General features: G+C 44.6%; 1 protein-coding gene across 1 annotated transcript in view; it reads right to left on the bottom strand.

Moving 5' to 3' along the window:
* LOC147421482 (uncharacterized) overlaps nucleotides 1–19,660 on the bottom strand; it is a 59,052-nt gene extending 39,392 nt beyond the window's left edge. Inside the window, exons 1-4 of the mRNA XM_086503111.1 lie at nucleotides 19,365–19,660; nucleotides 15,455–15,503; nucleotides 15,301–15,371; nucleotides 15,094–15,188 (exon numbers count right to left, since the gene is read on the bottom strand). Of these exons, the coding sequence (XP_086359237.1) occupies nucleotides 15,094–15,188; nucleotides 15,301–15,371; nucleotides 15,455–15,503; nucleotides 19,365–19,584 (435 nt within the window). The 5' untranslated portion in view covers nucleotides 19,585–19,660. The remainder of the gene's footprint in view (nucleotides 1–15,093; nucleotides 15,189–15,300; nucleotides 15,372–15,454; nucleotides 15,504–19,364) is intronic.
* Between the last annotated feature and the right edge of the window lie 334 nt (nucleotides 19,661–19,994).

Below are 19,994 nucleotides of genomic sequence, written 5' to 3'. Positions count from 1 at the left end.
AGACAAATTTCAGAGTCAAGCGAGCAGGTGTCTTGGTACTCGTAGGTGAGAGAGAGTGGTTTGGAGCACATGGACTAGACATGGATAGATTACCACCCTTCCAGTATGACCCGAACTGAGAACTCACCCTTCATTGAGTTCTCACATAGTGAGATAACACACTACTCAGAGAGGATCTATGGTAGATCTGTATTAGAGAGACGTGCCTCTTCCTTTGAAGATGGTGTATTACATTGAGCACTTCTTGACCATGCTAAACAAGGGATTTATTTAGAGACTGCACTACTTGGATACATACATTCCACATAGCTCACGAGTGGCGATTGGTCAGCTCTGAGTATCATCACTCCGGCTAGAGATAGAGACAAGAAGAGCTCCTCATACCCCCCTGATGAGAGGTTCTGCTAGCTTTGCACAGAGAGGGTGATTGAGGACGAGGAGCATCTGTTTTGCAGATGTAGAGCATGTCAAAGTATCAAAGATAGATGAGACTCTTTTTACAAGACCCTATGATAGATCATGGAGTCCTGAGATCAACGCCAGTTTGGTCGTTTTCTAGTGGAGATACATAGACATAGAGAGATACTGTTGGCACTTGTAGGGGCATTAAAGAGTCACATCTCACATAATTCTTTCAGAAGATGGCAACCCTACTGCCACTTGACACGCACATGGAGAGCACCCTAAAGCAGACTGAGAGGGTCAGAGCTAGGAGACGCCCCCGAGCTTCAGGATACAAAGCTCCGAGACTCCATCACATAGGATCCAAGAGATCCAGACTCGCCACCACCAAGCAGCTAAGGCTAGATTTGCTCAGTTGTTGGTAGCCCCAACTGCGATCATACGCTCAGTCCTTACGCCACACCCACCCATGTACAAGATATTGCACCCCTAGTTTGACATAGGATGGAGCTAGTCATCTTGATGCATTTCATGATTGTACTTCTATGAACATATAGATGTGCACCCATACCCCCTAGAGATAGAACCCCCCCCCCCTTTTTTCCCTCATACAACATGTATCTTGTAGCCTCCCATGGATCACCCCCTCCCCCCTTAACACATGACCACATTTGTTACTTTTACTTCTGTCCTTTCTCGATACATGGAGGACACACATGTGTATTTGATTTGTCTCATAGGACAACTTTGACCGTTAATAGACTTAAAACGATCTCTCTCTCTCTCTCTCTCTCTCTCTCTCTCTCTCTCTCTCTCTCTCTCTCTCTCTCTCTCTCTCTATGTGGCCAATTTCAAGGCATCTTAGCTGAGGTGACACAAACACTCGGAGAGGATCTCTTGGCTACACGGATCTCCTATAGACACGCTTTGGACGAACCGCCCGACCATAGCCACCATCCAGCAACACGCCCAGCGTTCGAGGACATAGATGTCCACCTGTAAGACCGAGCGTCCCATACCACCCGGCCTCACCTCCTCGAGGTGACCTCGCGTACTCCTAGCCTATGGGCTAACCACTGGCACTCTGCCGGTCTCCAAGAGGTGTATTTTTCCTGTTGCCTTCTTTAAATATGTGCTACATATTTTTATTTATTTTCTTTTTACTTGGTTTCCTTGGAACCCTTGAAAAAGTGCAAGTGGACATTGCATGGCTAGTGTGAAACGGTTGCGGCCGAACAGATTTCTCACATCGGGAGTCTAGGTCGATCAGTTTGGGACTGGTCGGGCCAGTTAGCACTGAATTCTGATGAGTATAGAAGCCTGTGTGCGCCAAATGGAATTTGGGCCACTTAGCAAGTCACTTACAACTTTATAAGTTGGTGGGAACTAGGGAATTAACTCAAAAGGGGCTAGGGGCAAACTGGACACTTGGCATAAAAAGAGCAACCTGTAGGACACCTCAACTGATTTTGTTGTCCAAACAGACCATCAAACCTTGCGATATTTTCTCACACAAACGAAGTTGTCTGAGAAACACATGCGATGGGCAAACATCTTGTCATGTTTCACTTTCAGATTGTGCATGTGCAAGGGAAAAAGAATGTGGTGGCTGATGCGTTGTCACAAAAGTCCCAAATTTCAGTAGTGCCAATTCTGTACCATTGTGAACTAGATGAAATGAAGACATAGTATGCTAAAGATTCAGATCTTGCAAGGATCTATGATCAACTTGTTGATGGGCAACATCATGAGCACTATATGCTTAAGAATGACTTTCTCATGATGCATGGAAAGCTATGCATTACTAAACAGTTACGGCCAAAGGTTCTGATGGAAAGTCATGCTCCACCATATGCTGCGCATCGTGGAATTGATGTGACAGTGAAAGGGGTTGAGGCATTTTTCTATTGGCCAGCTTTATGTCAAGATGTTGACACATTTGTAAGATCATGCGTAGTATGTCAAAAAGTTAAATTTGGCAAGTAAAAGCAACCGGGATTGTTGCAGCCATTGCCGATCCCTGGTAGGCCATGAAAAAGCATAGCGATGGACGTTATCTTTGATCTTCCAAGAATGCAAACAGGCAATGATGGGATTTGGACTATCATTTGAAGGTTAAGGAAACATGCCCATTTCATTCTTGTTAGGAAGAAGATAAAGCCATAACACATGGTCAAGATGTTTATGAGCAATATCTTTAAGTATCACGGGATGCCTCAGAGTGACAGGGATCCACGTATGACGAGTCTTTTCTGGAAGGCATTGTTTGAGAATATGGGCACTATGCTAGAGTGTTCATCTTCGTTTCATCCACAAATTGATGGACAATTAGAAGAGGCAAATTCCATTGTCCTAGACAAGGTTGCATCCGTATGTACATACGGAATCTTTCTGTACGGTACAATCGTACGGTACGGTTCCGTACGGTTCAGTAAGATGGGAGCAATCCAATTTGGGCGAATTGGTAGCGATATGGTGCAGAATCGGAACGCGAGCCATTTTGGGCTTTTGGGTGGTTTGGAAGGCTAATAGCCAAGGGTTGCATGCTTCATTCTTGTTGCACGTAACGATTTCAGATTTCCAGAGAGCAGCAGACTGCTGAGAAGTTCACAGACAGGAGTATAGAGACTTGTACCTGAGCCTTTCCCACGTAGAAAGGTAAGCTCCGCTCTCTTTCTTGCTCGTTCCACTCTTTCTTCCTATGTTGCGTGTACTCTTTGCAACCCCCCTCCCTCTATTCCTCATGTGTTTGCACTCTTTGTAGAAATTCATCAGTGTCGCGCAAGACCAACCCCAAATGGCAACTCCACACTAATGTGTTGAGCGTAATCACGATTGCTTCCCAGAAAGGTTCCGGCACGTGCTTATGGCAATGCAAGTATTGCAGGATCCAACACACCAATACCATAACGCGAGTCAAGAGGCACTTGACCGGCATTGGGTGCACCGATCAAATTGGTGCATGTGAAAAAATACCAAAGTCTTTGGGAGACCAACACATTGAGGAGTATTTTCCGGGTGGTGCACCTATAGTGCAAGGTACTCCCAGCATGCAGAATGCTTTACACGATGCTTTTGTTAGAGACTTGGAGAGTGTGGGTACGTAGACACAGGTCAGGGAAGGTTCGGCTTCCACGCAACCCCTTGTTGGCAGGAAGAGGGCACGTGTTGGCGACGATGATGATGACCTCTTGCCATGTGATTTAGGTACATCTGACAAACCAAAGCAGACCACTTTGCCTAGTCGCATCTCTTTGGAATCTTGGACTAAAGAGCGTTAGAGGGTGACAGAGATGGAGATATGTTGAGTGCAACATATCTTTCAATGTTTTGCGCACAGATCAATGGAAAAGAATGGTAAAAGCAATTGCACAGGTTGGGCCGACTGACACATGGACTGGTCTTGATTACACCAAGATCCAGACCACCATGTCAGATGAGCAAAAGGCCTTAATTGAAAAGGCACTTACTCCAGTGAAAGCAAGATGGAAGGAGTTTGGATGCACCATTATCTCAGATGGGTGGGCCGACATTCGCAGACGCCACATAATAAATATTCTTGTGTCCTCTTGTTTGGGCACCTATTTCTTGCATGCTGTGGATGCAGGAAAAGCAGGGGAGAAGATCACAACTGAGTTTATATATGGTCACATCAAAGCAGCGATAGAGGAGGTTGGCAAGGAGAATGTTGTGCAGGTGGTGACAGATAATGCGACAAATTGCAAGGCAATGGGAATGATGGTCGAGGGAAGAGTTTCCTGGCATAGTGTGGACTCCATGTGCTGCACATTGTTTAGATTTGCTTATGGAGGATATTGGGAAACTTTCATGGGTGAAGCCCATAGTTGCAGATGCTACAAAGGTCACCATGTTCTTCCGCAAAAAGCATAAGGCTCTTGCTATTTTTCGCAGCCATAGCACTTTGCATATGGTGCGACCTTCCAAAACGAGGTTTGCGTACATTTACTTGGTTTTGCAGAGGCTCTACAAGCTTAAAGATCCACTCCTTCAGAGAGTTGTGGATCCAAAATGGCGGCACATGTCTAAATCCAAGGAGGAGCCTACAAAGCACTCGCAGAGGCGGATCCTTGATGAGAGTTTTTGGCAGGAGGTGCATGCTCTTTCAGTGGCACTTCGGCCTGTGTACCTTCTCCTTCGACTTACGGATATGGAGGGATCGACCTTGGGTCTAGTCTTTCATCTGTTTTTGTAGATGAAACATCATATCTCCAAATGCTCCTTATTGATTGCTGATCGGTAAGAGGTTCCCCCTTTATGTACTACTATGATACTATCTATCAATGATTGAGTGTACACTATGGACTCTAACTGCTATGCTCAATTCAATTTTCAGATGATCCGATATATTGGAGTGTGTGGAGAGACGATGGACTTTCATGAGCCGTTCCATCCTTGCGATGGCCGCCATGCTTCATCCTCTCTACAGGTCGCCAGAGCTATGGAGTGATACCTTCCTTAACACAAAACAATTTGAGTATGTTGGGCTCATGTTTTCAAAGGATGATCAACTTTAGATAGAGAGAGAGTTCACCAACTACATGAACGGCATCGGTGCTTCTTTTACGAGGGCAATAGCCTCGTGTTAGGTGCAGCAGAATGAATGTTTGCGCTTTGCTCAAGATGAGTGCTCCGAACTGTGCTCAAGGTTCCTTTTGTTCTTATGGAAGGTAGAGCCTTTCGTTTCTTTATAAGAGAATGCTATGATCACAAACAAAGTGAATGGACACTGTGCGTGCAAGTGTATGAGACTGAGAGATAGAGAGAAGAGAGATACCACACCAGAGACGTTGTAAAATCCTCCTCCAAAGGCCCCACTCTCGTCGGCGAGAGTGGTCTACTTATGATTGCACAAACTGGTACAAACTGAATGCATGTGACTGATGCAAGTCTAGGCTATGTTGACGATGACGACAGGGATGCCGACACCGACCTAAGGGCTGAAATCTGCAATCTTTTATCTGCTGTCCAAAAACATTATGGGCTGAAATCTGCTACAATCCAAAATGCTGGTTTTGGGGCTGATTCTGTTGGTCTTTGTCGCTGAAATTCTGCAGGTTTAGGGCTGAAAACTGAGGTTCTTAAGGGCTGAAACTAAGGGTCTTTCCGGGCTGAATCTGCTACTCTTTAGGGCTGAACTTGCGGGTACTTCATGGCTGAAAAACGCTGCCGGCTGAGGTCATAAATGCTGCAAATCTGCAATCGCTGGGACATGCAAAAACGCTAGACTGATGTGTTTCCAAAAACGCTAGGGAAGGTCTTTCAAAACGCTGGCTGATGGGGGTACTGGCGATGATGCTGAGTGAAAACGCTAGGCTGATGGATCTCAAAAACGCTAGGCTTGTGTTTTCCAAAAACGCTAGCTGCTTGTGGTCTTCTGCTGGCGGTGATGTTGATGGTGCAAAAACGCCAGGCAGCAATGGCTTTTCAAAAAACGCTAGACTGGAGAGGATCTTGCGGGGGGATCTTGCTTCTTGCTTGGAGGGAAGTCCACCAAGGTCTTGATGAGAAGTGGCCTGCTGAGCTTGGCTCCTGTTGCCTCTTCTGCCAAATACTGCTAGCTTTCGTTTGCTTATATATTTTCTTACCCAAATTGCCCTACCTACTTTTGTTGGAAAGTCACTTAAATTAATAAGTGAAAAATGTCAAAAATAAGGAAAATAGGCTAAAACCACTGGAAAATTCCCCTAACTAATTCGGATGGATTCTGATGGGAATGCTTATGATCATGCTGTGTGCAACCAGAGGATATGCATCTATACTAAGTGACTGTGCATGCACGGTCTACGAATAGACTCACAAAAGTGCCAGATCACTTCTAAATCTAGACTGACTGGACTGACTGAACCCTGATCATACTGTAGCTTGTCCACGGACACATAGGGTGGCTGTTGCCTGTTGCCTTCTTTAAATGTACTACATATTTTTATTTATTTTCTTTTTATTTGTTTTCCTCGGAACCCTTGAAAAGGTGCAAGTCGACATTGCATGGCCAGTGTGAAACGGCTGTGGCCAAACAGGTTTCTCACATCGGGAGTCTAGGTCGGTCATTCTAGGATTAGTCGGGTCAATTAGCATTGAATTGTGATGAGTATGGAAGCCTATGTGGGTCAAATGGAATTTGGGCCACTCGGCAAGTCACAACTTTATAACTTGGTGGGAACTAGGAAATTAACTCAATAGGGGCAAACTGGACACTTTTCATTGTGACTTTTAGTGTGTGTGTGAGTAGTGGATACAGGTTCGCACCTTTAATGGAAAGCTTGCCTTCTCCTTTGTCTCATGTAGCGCGATAATCTGCTCTCGTGCATCTCTCTCTCCCCTTTTGCACATATAATAATGCCCCGCTAGTTGGGCTACTTAGATGATCATGTACAGTTTTGAGGGTTTTATACGCGTTTGCCAAGGCAAGAGCCTTCAGAATAGGATCCGGATTAGCTAATTGCTAATCCCCCACAGGTACGCACAGTTCCATTATGAAAGATTACGAATTTGGTGAATTTTCTCGTATGAAAACACGTCCAATTTACAGGGGAACTGTCCCATTGCGTGTGGGAGCCCTTGGGACACGCGTAGATGTGTTCGCTTCGCTAAAAACGATACAAACAGAGAATTACAGCCTGGTGTGTTTTTCTGCAGGTTTAGGGTTTCACACCTAAACTGCAAGAGAACACCAGGGGAGCCTCGGGAAGGCCTTGGCAGGCTTAGACAAGGCTTTGGGCACTTGGCAGTGACAAAACAGGGAATTACAACATGCTGAAGTTTTGTCACAGCTCACCGGAAAGCTTCTAAAATGCAAGGGAATCCATCCTAGACAGGTACTTTTGACCTACAGAGCTTTTAGTGCTGTTATGCTACCGAAATCAGGTTGGAAACCTGCATTTTCAGCACTCGCTAGGTTTGGACAGCTTTGTGAGAGTTTGATCTAAGTGTTTGGATCGTCTACTTTCAATTGAATAAAGAAATACCAAAAGGGGTGCCAATCTTTGGGGCCTACAGGGTGTCAGTCTTGTGTGCGCAGTGACATTCTAGTCGCTGGATGCATTTGTGTGCTCTTTTCTTCACAAGTGCTTTGTGTAAAGTTAATAGGTAATTGAAATAGTACCGCCCTCTATTGTGTACAAGCCGATCATACTGCCAGTGGGGGTCGATAACTACAAATGAGGCCCTGGCCTCCCTTTTATAATAGTGGCCGGCCACACTAGTTGGGTTCACCCTACGTCTGCCCGGACACCGGATGCCCATCCCGACGGTGTCTTAGCCAAATCCCCTCTCTTGTAAGCGGGACATAACATATTTGCCTCCTTAAGATGTCCCCTCATCAATGAAGTGGGGATACTGAGCCTTCAAAGCTCTAACTGATTCCCAAGTAGCAAACCTTTCGGGTCGACCCTTTCTTTTAATAACGTACTCATCATAAGCTTTTTGGCGTGAATGACGGGTATGATGATCTAAAACAGCCTTTGGTTCTCGAGGAATACACTCAGTTTTCATATCTTGCCATACATTTTCCTCGATAGGCACAATAACATAAACTTTGCCTAATTTTTCTTTAAGGCGGCTGACATGGAACACTAGATGCACACTAACATCCGAAGGAAGAGCCAGTTTATAGGCAACTTGGCCAATTTTCTTTGCTATCAAGAATGGACCACAATATCTAGCTAAAAGCTTATAATGCTTTCCAACTCGCATAGTCTTGGAATCCTTGGGTATCTTCGGATAGACCCATTGTCCCACTTCTAAAGTCCTTGGAGATCTCTTTTTTTTAGCATAAGTAGTAACTCGATCACGAGCTGTCCTTATACCATGCCTGGCCAATTCGAGCATCTCTTGCATATCATACAAGAAATCATGAGCTTGGCGATCCTTGACTTTCTCTAAGCCAAAAGCAATCGGGGATTTAGGCTCGAATCCATACATCAGTATGAACGGGCTAAATCCAGTAGCAAAATGCTTGCTACTATTGTGGGAAAACTCTAATTGTGGAAGGTACCTTTCCCAATGAGACTACCTGTGAGAGACATAAGCCCTCAACATGTCCTCTAACGTCCGATTCATCCTTTCAGTCTGTCCGTCGGACTCAGGATGATCAGAGGACAACATACTCAACGTCGTCCGAAGGTGAGCGAGCACATCTTGCCAAAATCACCAATGAACTTGGTATCGCGATCACTGGCGATCTCCTCTGGCACACCATACAACTTGTAAAGCTGATCGACAAATAAAATTGCCAACTCATGGCTTTTTACTGTCGACTTCGTTGGTATAAACTTCGCCCTTTTTGTGAGTCTATTGACCACAACCCAAATGGCATCATTGCAACGACTAGTATTTGAAACCAACAATAAGATCCATAGAAATACTCTGCCACTTGGCATTTGGGATTTCTAATGGATGTAGCAGGCCAGCTTTCCTAAGGCGCTCTGCCTTATTGACCTAACACTGAGTGCATCTCTTCACATAGCTCTCTATGTAAGACGCATCCTTGGCCAATAGAAATATCGTTTGACCAATGCTAAAGTTCTCTGGATGCCTGGGTGCCTAGCGCTATGAACACCGTGGCATTCGAACAAAAGCCTTTGTCAAAGCTCATCGATTTCCGGCACGTAGACTTTTGCATTTCTAAACAATAGTCCACATCTAATGGAATATTGTCGCTGTCTCGTCTCTCCAACACGACTCACTTGGGTCTCTGGACCACCCAAGCATGTACACGAGTCATGCCCTGCTTCGACCTCGTTCCATACCTTGCCAAAATAGCTATCGGAACAACATAGCCCTCAGAGAGAGAGAGAGAGAGAGAGAGAGAGAGAGAGAGAGAAATCCGTCGAGATTTCAGCCATAGACAAGGCACTAACTTCAAGAATCCGGTTAAGTGCGTCAGCAACTTGATTGCTCGACCCTTTTCTGTAACGGATCTCAAAGTCAAACTCTTGCATAAGTTCAACCCATCTAGCCTTCCGGCCTCTGAGATCACCCTGATCATAGACAGCGCAAAGAGTGATGGTCTGTCCATGCCACAAAGGTAGAGCCATACAAATAGTGCCGTCATTTCCTTAAGGTGTGGACTACGGCGTAAAGTTCTTTTTCATACGTTGGGTAACGTATCTCAGCGTCAAAAAGTTTCTCACTTTCGATTGCAACTGGACGTCCATCCTAATACAAGGTTGCACCAATCACATAATGACTAGCATTTGTTTCAACTACAAATGGCTTGCTGGAATCCAAGATATGCAACATTGGCGCGTAGTCACCAAGTGCTTTAGTGTTCAAAAGCTCTCGTCGAGACACTCATTCCGGACAATAGGGGATTATCTCTACGGTGAGGACTTGAAGTCTTTGGTCCTTTCACCCCTCCTTTTAAAAGTTGCGTAAGCTGAGCAACTTGATAAATTTGCAAAGAATCCTGTAAAGCCTAAAAAGAACTTCACTTGGTGCGCATTCTTTAGAATGGGCTAATTTCGCACTTAATCGAGTTTTTCAAGGTCAACGTGAATTCCATCGCTAGTAATGATATGACCCAAATACAGAAGCTCTTTTTTAAAGAATTCGCGTTTAGAAGCCTTAGCATAAAGCTTCTCAATTCTCAGTACCTCGAGAACAGGGCATATATGCATCAAATGCTTAGACAAATTGTGGTTGTAAATTAAGATGTCATTGAGAAATACAATAACGAAGTTGCCTAGAAAGGGGGGGGGGAGTTTAGTGTGGTGAGCGACAAGTTACTTGGAGGAGGCAACTCCGAAGGGAAGACTGAAGCAAGTCCCGTAGTACCTGGACCTCTGGAGTCTGAACAGAGGTACTTGGTCGTTGTCACGCCCATAACTAGTCAGCAAGATGGGTCTCTCAAGGGCACTGGCCTAAGAGTGTAGATAATTCTGGCCTCCCGGGGAAGCAAAGCCTCACGTAGTCGAGAGGAAACTAGTGACAAAAGCATCTGCCCTAGGATCCTGGGTGCATAGTCCTGGTCGTTCTTCTCGTGCACTTTTTTGGTGTATAAGGGGAACGGCCGGGAGTGCCAAACCCGACTCCTAAAACAAAACAAAAAAGTCTAGAAAGGGCCTCAACAGATCATTCATCATCTATTGAAACATAGCTGGCGTGTTGGTCAAATCAAAAGGAAGAGTAAAAATTCATAGCGACCATAATGCGTATGGAAACCTGTTTTAGGAACATCTTCCAGTTTGATTCGTATGTGGTGATAGCTTGATCACAGGTCTATCTTCGTAAAATACAACGCTCTATGGAGTCAATCTATCATATCGTCCATACATGGGAGCGGATACTTGTTCTTGACAATGAACTTACTCAAGTCTCAGCCCCTTGTAATCCACGCAAAAGCGCATAGTGTCATCTTTCTTTCAAGAAAGTAACACGCACTCCCCACGGGGATTTACTTGGTTGAACAAAACCCCTGTTGAGGTAATCCTTCAGTTGCCGCTGAATCTCGTCCTCTTCGGTTTTACTAAACCGATAGGGTTGCTTTAAGAAAGGCTTACTACCAACCACCAATTCAATGGCTTGATCTACTCCTCTTGAAGGCGGTAAGCTAGGAGGTAGATCATTAGGGAAAACATCCTTGAAATCAGTCATGATTTCTCGGATAAGGTTGGATTCATTGGAATCCCGAAGTTCAATAGAAGAACATGAAACATTCTACAAAATTCAGTGACAGAATTACCAAATACTAATGAATCAAACCAAGCAGATAGTAGGCATTGACAAAAGTGAGCATTAGAAGACTTTTTATCTTTAAACATTTCCAAAGCAGTAACAATTGGTATTGCAAAACCATTATTTACAGAAAGCTGATTACAAAGTGAAACGAATACATGAGACATGTCCTATTTAACAAAAACAAGACAATGATGTACATAGTCTATATACAACATGTCTTGTTTATTATAAAACCATGGAATTCCTAAAATAACATCTGCTCTGTCGAGGTGCATGATGTGAAAATTCAGGTTCTCTTTGTAATCAGTTAACTCGAGTGTCAAATCAGGAACCATCTGATTCTTGCAATTAGTTCATGAACTATGCGCTAAGTGATGGATTTCAACTTGAATAACATCAAAGTTACCTGAGATCTCCTGAATCTGAACTGAAAGACAATCCGGTGGTTTCTTGGTTTCTTCTTGATGCGTCTTTGATTTGGTGGCTCGAATGGCCACACCTAAAGCAAGCCCCCTTCTTCACTGCATTAGCAATAGCAACATTCCTGACTTTCTTCTTTTCCAGAGAAGGCCTCGACGGGGATTTGGATCTTTGTTGGAATCGAGGTCGCTTCCTCAAAGTGCCCTCACCGGATTGGTGATTTGAACTTCTTTTCTTCTCAGAATTTGCCCCATTTATCAAATGGAGCGTTCTCGCCTTTGCCGCAGCATTCTCAACGTCAGTGGGGACTTTATCTTTGATCAAGGCCCAACAGAATCCTCATGCAAACCAAACATATACATGTGCACAACATGCGTGGAATCCACCTTGTAGAAGGTGAGCACTTCTTTGAAAGCCGTCGTATACTATCAAAAGACAAAGTTTTCATCGAAAGACTCTGCAACTTTGCGTAAGCTTTGAAATGATCCATCTTTGCAAAATTTTTCTTGAATTTCACACAAAAATCAGCCCACATCGTAGGCTTCTCTTTCATATCGCGCCACCAGGTAAGCACCTTATTGCGCACTTAGAGAGGAATCGTCTGAATCATCCCATGGAGATCAAAATATGTGTTTATGGCCAGTTTCGTACACTCCTTCTCTTCCCTTGAGAAATTGTGGTTTTGTACGGAATTGGTAGTGGACTGTGGGACCACCCTGTGAGCGCTCAAAAGCAGCAATCTACGTCCGCAATTGCTGGAGATGGGTATCATTCTTGAAAATACGTGTTGTCGTCGACTGAGCGGTATTTTCGACAGCAGCAAGACGAGCATTAAACCCTTGTACGGTTGCCTCGAGAGAGGACAAGCGAATGTTCGTCTGAACATTTGCGTTTTTCAGAGCGGATATATGCTGGTCGAGACTCATGTGTATGGAGCATGCGTGAACTGACTATGAATGATACCTGGTGCGTCGTCACGTTGTGCACCCGAGCTGGAGGAATCCATGGGGAAATCCAGTGAAGAATCGGAAATTTTGCGTAAAAATGGATCTTTTTTGCACTTTTCGGTTGCGAAAAGTCGAACTTTGGGAAGCTCAGGGCGTCGGCGTGAGCATCCAAAAGCGTGTAGGTGATGGCGGGAGTGTGTGAGCGTGAGCAGATGGAAGAGAGAAGGCTCGGGGGAGAAGCAAGAGGCTCAAAAAGTGAAGTTTCTGCAGAGTTGTGAGTTTTAGTAAGTGGGTTTTTAATAAAACCCAGGTTTCATACTTTGGTTTTAACAAGTTCCTTGGCCATTTTTTTTAATAAATACACTTAAGTGAGCTAGAGCGGTAAAAAGAAGAAATCGCTGGCCTTTGGAGAGAGAGAAATAAAATTTGTCGCGTGGAGACCAGAGGGCGAGCGTGCGTGTAAATTTGGGGGGGGGGGGGGGGGGGTCACGAGGACGTTGCAATTGCTAACTTGAGTTGTTTGTTTTTCCGATGATTTTTGTTTTATTTTTGGGACCCTCTTTTTGAAGTTGCAATTGACCGGACATTGTATGGCCAGTGTGAAACAACCGACGGCCGAGAGTTTCACCCGCAGTCGGGAAGGCCAGGTCACCACGAGTTGGTCGGGCCAATCGGCACTGGAATCCAAGTAGTAAAAGGGTGTCTAAGCTCAGTTCAAAGTCATTTAGGCCCCTTGCTACACTTATAAGTCAGTGGGTACTAGGAAATTAACTCAAAAGAGGCATAAGGGACACATGGCGGCTCTAGGTGCATCTGCCAAAAGCATCAGCAAGAGGGGGCGCCCATTTCAAGAGAGGGGGTTGATTTGACTTGATAAGAGTGCTACAGTGTGTGTGTGTGTGTGAGTAGTGGGTGTAGATGATCACATCTTTAATGGAAAGCTTGCCTTCTCCCTTGCTCTATGTAGCGTGATAATTTGCTCTCACGCATCTCTCTCTCCCCTTTGCACATATGGTAATGCCCCACTAGTTGGGCTTCTCAGATGACCATGTACAGTTCTGGGGGTTTTATGCACGTTTGCCAAGGCAAGAGCCTTCTGTACAGGAACTAGATTAGCTAATTGCTAATCCCCTTCAGGTACGCACAATTCCATCGTGAATGAATGCGAAAACAGAGAGTTTTCTCGCGTGAAAACTCGTCTGATTTACAGGGGAACTGTCCCATTGCGTGCGGATTAGTTTTATCTCTTTCTCGTGCAAAAATCAAGTAAGCAAAAATGCACTTCTTTATTTCCTTTTTAATGGAGATATGGCTTACAATAGGAAATAGCCAATCCCCTGCATTAGAAAAAATTTTAATGTTCTTGCCCTCATGCTCAAAAGCGAGGGTATTTTCTACATAATCTGGGACCGGTTGCATATGGTAGTATCATGGCATCCCAAGATGATATCACATCCCTTAGTATGCAGCTCACCAAGCTTTGTACAAATACCTCTTGTAGGGATCGCCTAGCCTTAGGTGTCCTCCTACTATGCGCGAAAGGCACATGCATCCTCTTGCCATGCAAAGAGTCCACGGTCCACCTGCCATGCATGTACTGCCACCTCAACTTGCCAAGTCAGTAAGCACCTTGCCATGCCACAAAGCTCCTTTCCAAGTGAGATCGGCTCTGGCTCTCCCCCAGTTTAGTCGGTTGTGCCACGTCATCAGTTTGTGACTCCCCCCCCCCCCCCCCCCCCCTTTAATAGAAGAGTAATCAACATCGATTACGCCAATGTACAGCCCAAATAATGTGAGAGAGAGCGGGCAACCCTGCTTCACACTTATGGTACTGTCCACCTTTGTGTACTCGTCCAACGACGCTCTCATGCAATGCAACGATGCCCCATATCATGTCAGATGGTACTCCAACCTCCTATAATCTCTGAAGCAGGCAATCTCGCGGAAATGCTTTGAGGGAATCCACAAAGCAACGATATAATCAGCATCCCTCAGCCTGCATCTGCTCTATGAGTATCCACATGGTCAAAATATAATCCATGGTACAAAAGTGTCACCGAAACCCTGCAGGCTGCATGTCCTTGTCCTCTAAGCCCTGTTATCTCTGATAGAAAACCAGTCTTCCCTCATCCTCTACAAATCTAGGCAGTATGCCTATCATGATCTGCAGTGCTCCTCTGAGCAAGCTTAAACAGAGAATCAGCATGTGGAACCATTAGGAGCCAAAAAGGGAAATACAAGTGCAGACATATGCATATGCAATTTCACAAGAGCATACCTACATGCAACCGTTTTACCAAGTGTGAGAATCGCGCACCTATGCACGTAAAGATATACTACCTGTATCTGTGTATAGGCGCTTATAAACGGCATGTTCTTGTCACTATGCATGCATGCTTTCAGCATGTATGCATGACTGCATGCAACTCCCATCTTGAGACAGGAACATATACCATTGTTACAGGTGGCAGGACAAGATAAATTATTCACACCAAACGTCCTGCTTTCACAAATTGTGCTGTGAATTTAGCATTAGCACCCTACACAGTCATCCCCACAGTTGATTGCAGCTTAAACATAAAATTATCCAGTGTTGCTTTGAATCTCAAATCCATAGCACACTCACCGCCCTGATATTGGAACGAAGAGATGATGCAGGACCTCTGCGTAAGAAGGACCGAGAATCTGTGTATTCTGGTTTGTCTGACAGCAATTTTGCTTCTGCAAATTAATGCTGAGCTACGTCAGCAGCAGAAATCCAAGCTGTGATCCCTGTACTGTCACATAAGTAGCAGGCATCGTTCTTTCTGTTGCTGTAAACAAACAAACAAACCTAGATCTTCAAATTGGTATTTGCTAAGCAGCACAGGAGGGATGTAAGTATCAAGCGAATCCAACTTCTTCCTGATTAAAATAAGCAAATTTCTACATTGAAATTAAGCAATTTTAGTATTAGCTGTATAACATCAATCAACAAAGAATCCAACCTTTTTATGTACTTGTTGAAGGGACCAGACGCTCCTGTATCCGCTTTTACTGATCAGAGAAAAAGCAAGAAGAATGTCAAGATTACTTAACAATCCTCCATTATAGGATAGTTTCAGCATATACAACTAGATGACAAAGGAAAGGAAGAGTGGAAGTAAGGAACCAGGTTACCAAGCATTGCATGTGCCATGCTTTAGTGAGAGGTGAGCAAGCATCTTCAAGAATCAAAATAAAACACATGCCACCACATTAGTTGCAGGAAAGATTGGCTGCATTGTACCTTCAAAGTGCTCTCTTATTGACTAAAAATTAAGAACTGCATTGAGCACACATGCACACTTGGACACTCCTTTTAAACCTTTTCTGCTTTTTCATATGCCGATATTAGGCTGCGGTTGAAGCAAACCCAACCATGTCTTGATTTGTATAAAATGCAAGGAATTCTATAATGCAATCTGAACCCAGCTGGCCACTTGAACACGTGGTGAATCCCTGCAGCAATACCGAGCTTGAATTGAAAAGCAGACAGAACTTGAAATCACACTTAAGTCAAGACACATAGGGGCCAAGTTATCCTCTCAGAAGCTATGGCTCCTCAACAGACGCCCCTTGCGGTATTTCTTTTATACTAATGAATAATCACAATTATGATCGTTCTAATGAGTCCCCTCACACAATACAAAGCAAATGGCGCCCTGGCTTCTAATTTATAGCCACAGGGGGACCCAAAAGCTACAAAAAGCACCTTCTATTTACAACTTGGCCCCAAAGGCAACTCAGGCCAATGATCCACACACGGAACTGCCAATAAAAGCTAGAATCGAAAAATATATATTCTGCGTCAGCAGCATCGATATTGCCACATCAGCAGCACCGTACAGGCTACCACATCATCAGGCTTGTACGCTCTGCCACGTCACTGTCCGTACAGTCCACCACGACAAACTGTTCGTATAGCTGTGTCACATCTTTGGCTGCAATTTCTCTCCTGCCTCTAGTCTATCTCTTCGATACGGTGAATGTGTGCCAGGTTACCAATCAGTCACCCTTGATTTCACCTGTCAAAAACTGACATAGCACCAAAGATCAGTAGACACTGACTTCATGCATGCATGCCCATGGCAAGCCACACTCGACAGTACACATACGGAATTCCCACCACAAAGCATGCATCGACACACGTCTTAATCCACACAAGATTCCAGATGACATTCAACAGTCAAACATTCAAATCCTTGTCCGCATTGGCTTTCAAATGTCTCACTCAATCGGCACTGAATCTACATGACAAAAAACACAGCCACCAGCCGCTCTCCTACTAGCTGAAAAATGCAGCCACAATCAGCCCTTGATGCATTCCCAAACCACTAGGCATTGACAAGCTTAGGCTCTGCTACCACATCAAAGTGCAACTGATGTCAGGTGCAACGGAAGCGTTTAAAAATTTAGCTCGGATCTAGTACTCCGCACAAACACAAGGTTTACTTTACTTGACTTGATAGAGAAACTGAAACTGAAAACAATGAATGAAAGAGAGAGAGAAAAGAGACGACACCGCATGTCGGCGGGTCCCAACCAGCCCCCGCAACAGAGCACGTACTTGCTTACAAAATGCTGATACAATGATGCTAAATGATGAGATGCTGAGATGCTAATGGGTACTTGATGCAGATGCTTGGTACTACTAAGATACTGAAGGGTAATGCGGGTTCTTGGTACTTGGTATTGCGGGGTACTTTGGGTACTGAAGGTACTTGGGTGCTAAGGACACATAGTCCTGACGATCCCTATGCTGAGCTAGGCAGGAGGCAAGCCAATACGCAAGGGGTGCTAGATGTTGGGGTATTGCATCAATGACGACGACAATAACGAGGGGTACTTGTATTGCAGTGTTGTTGACGTGCTAATGGGTACTACTGGAGATGCTTGGTACGATGACGACGACGACGCTATGGGCTGAAAACTGAAAACGCTGAAGATGAAGATGGTTGAAATCTGAAAACGCTGGTGGTAATGCGGCAAGGACTACAGCCACAATGAGGATATGCTGAAAATGCTGAGGGCTGAAATCCGATGGCGATCATAGGGCTGACAACGCTGATGGCTGCTGGAGGAAACGTTGGCTGATGTCTGCCCAAGCGCTGGTTTTGCTGAGAGGCTCTTCTACTGCTTCTTTGCCCGACTCTAGTGCCCCCAGGATTGCATTTATACTTCTTTTAGCCCTACCTACTTTTAATAAATGTCATGTCAAAGTCACTTATTAATAAATGACTTGAGTGACTGTTCATATGCCTATATGCTTAAGTGACTTAACTGTGCAAGTGAGGGTATGCAACTATGACCAACCTAGACATGCACGTCTTGCCAGAGGCTCACAAGGGTGCCAGGCTAGGTCCTAAGCTAAGACTGATGCTAGAATGTAGCAAAAGCTTGTCCACCTGGCACAATTGCAGTGCGCACGTGACATCCCCGTGTTAAGGTGAGGCACAATTGCCACAATTCTATCTATACTTCTGAGGTTGAATGCTTCTGATGCTCGTGGATGCATAAGCCGATGGAAACTCCTCTAAACTTGTGGATACTGCAGATGTAGGTCTGGTGCGATGTAAACACCGATCATACAAGTTGCTAGGCAGGCTTACTACTATCACAGAATACCAACCTTGGTCCCTTGCCGAATCCATCCTACACACATGACATGACACAAGCCAAACTCACACCTAGACACGCTTAGTCAGCGAACACCGGGCTCATTTCCCAGCCATAGAGCCAATACGGGCTCACCCTAAGCCTAGGAGCTTGCATCCAAGCGGGCTAGCCTCTACCACAAGGACCGGTGTCCGGGCATCTCTTGTATTGTTTATAAGGACCCTTGGGGCCTCAATTTGGAGGGCATCTGGACACAGAGTCTCAAAGAGTTGGGCCCTCTAAGGGTTGTACCTAGTCGGATAGATCTTTTAAGGTCTCTTGGGATAGTTTCCTACGACGTTAAAATTCTCTTCTTCTTAGGTGTGTGTCTGTGTGGGTGTGTGGGCGCTAATAAAAAGAGAAAAATGGTATAACCTTTCTATCACCCAAGTGTGGTAGATTGGTTATGCCATTTCCCTCTTGAACAACAGGTCTTGAGTTCAACTCTCCTCGTCGGAAGATCTTTAAGGTCTCTTGGGATAGTCTCTTACAACATAAAAATTTATATATATATATATATATGTGTGTGTGTGTGTGTGTGTGTGTGTGTGTGTGTGTGTGTGTGTGTATTCAAGTTCATTTATTTTTTGTAGGGGAGTAGAGGAGAGAGAAAAAACACTAGGAAAAACACTAGAGAGAGAGAGAGGCACAAGCCTTGTGGGGCCAAACTCTGCTACATGAGAGCATAGAAGTGCTACACAATCTGCCATGTTGGACATCCTCTGCGTGAAGGGAAAAGATGAACACCCAAGGATCGACAAGTCACACATGGCCAGTGGTGTGACAAGGGGCTAATTAAATAGTTTTCAAGACACAATTTGTAATTTATGTGATTCTACAGTGCTATCAATTCTTGACAAACTATCTTTGCTCATACGCGAGTCACTTGCAAAGATCATTCTTCCATGATTTTCAAATTAATGAAAAACATGATTGTACACGTGGAAGAAATGTGTTTCACAATGCCTCTCAACATCTCTCGTTTCAATCTCAGTGAACATATATTAGGAGCATTGCTACGTAATATACAGTAACCAGTTCACCCTCACGGGAAGTATCTTTTTATTGAAGCAGTTTATTTTACCCTTTCTTTAATGCCATTAATGGCATCCCAAAGTGGAATGTACCGACACTGATGTACTTGATCTGTCATGTAGGCCAACTTCGGCCTCAGCAGGACGTTGATATAAAACTTTCCCTCTCTCCCTCTCTCTCTCTTACCGGCTGAGGTCTCCAGGGTGAAGAGGTATATCACGTTTAATCCCAGAGCTGATAAACCTCTCCTAGAGATGGACGATGACTGCTCACAGCGATGGTGATGCTGCTGGTTTTCGGAGGCTCTTACTTGAATGCTACCTCTCCTCACCCTTCTGCTGCCAAGAGATTGCAGCTCGAAATGATGCGACTGCAAGCAGGTTTGACGTACATGAATAGAAGCCATTTTAAGTTATGCCAGTTTTTTCCAACTGCTTATCTTAGTGGAGCTTCGGTGGCCAGGATAGCGAGAAGAAGAAGAAGAAGAAGAAGTTTTAACGTCGTAAGAAACTATCCCAAGAGACCTTAAAGATCTAGCCGTTGAGGAGAGTTGAACTCAAGACCTGTTATTCAAGAGAGAAATGGCATAACCAATCTACCAAAGATCTATCCGAAGAGAGTTGAACCCAAGACGTGTTATGAGAGAGAGAGAGAGAGAGAGAGAGAGAGAGAGAGAGAGAGAAGGAACCGTGCTTTAGCCAATTGCTTAGGTAGTAAGACTAACAAGAAATTCCTTTCAAAAGCATATACAGATTTGTACAAGACAAAAGTTCGATGGAAGAGGTAGGCCATATGGGCAAAACATTGTAGGATATC

Source organism: Adiantum capillus-veneris, chromosome 27 (genome assembly GCF_014529385.1).
Source record: "Adiantum capillus-veneris isolate H3 chromosome 27, ASM1452938v2, whole genome shotgun sequence".
NCBI lineage: Eukaryota > Viridiplantae > Streptophyta > Polypodiopsida > Polypodiales > Pteridaceae > Adiantum > Adiantum capillus-veneris.
The sequence above is the reverse complement of the archived record's forward strand: the minus strand, read 5'-3'. Positions and strand labels throughout refer to the sequence as shown.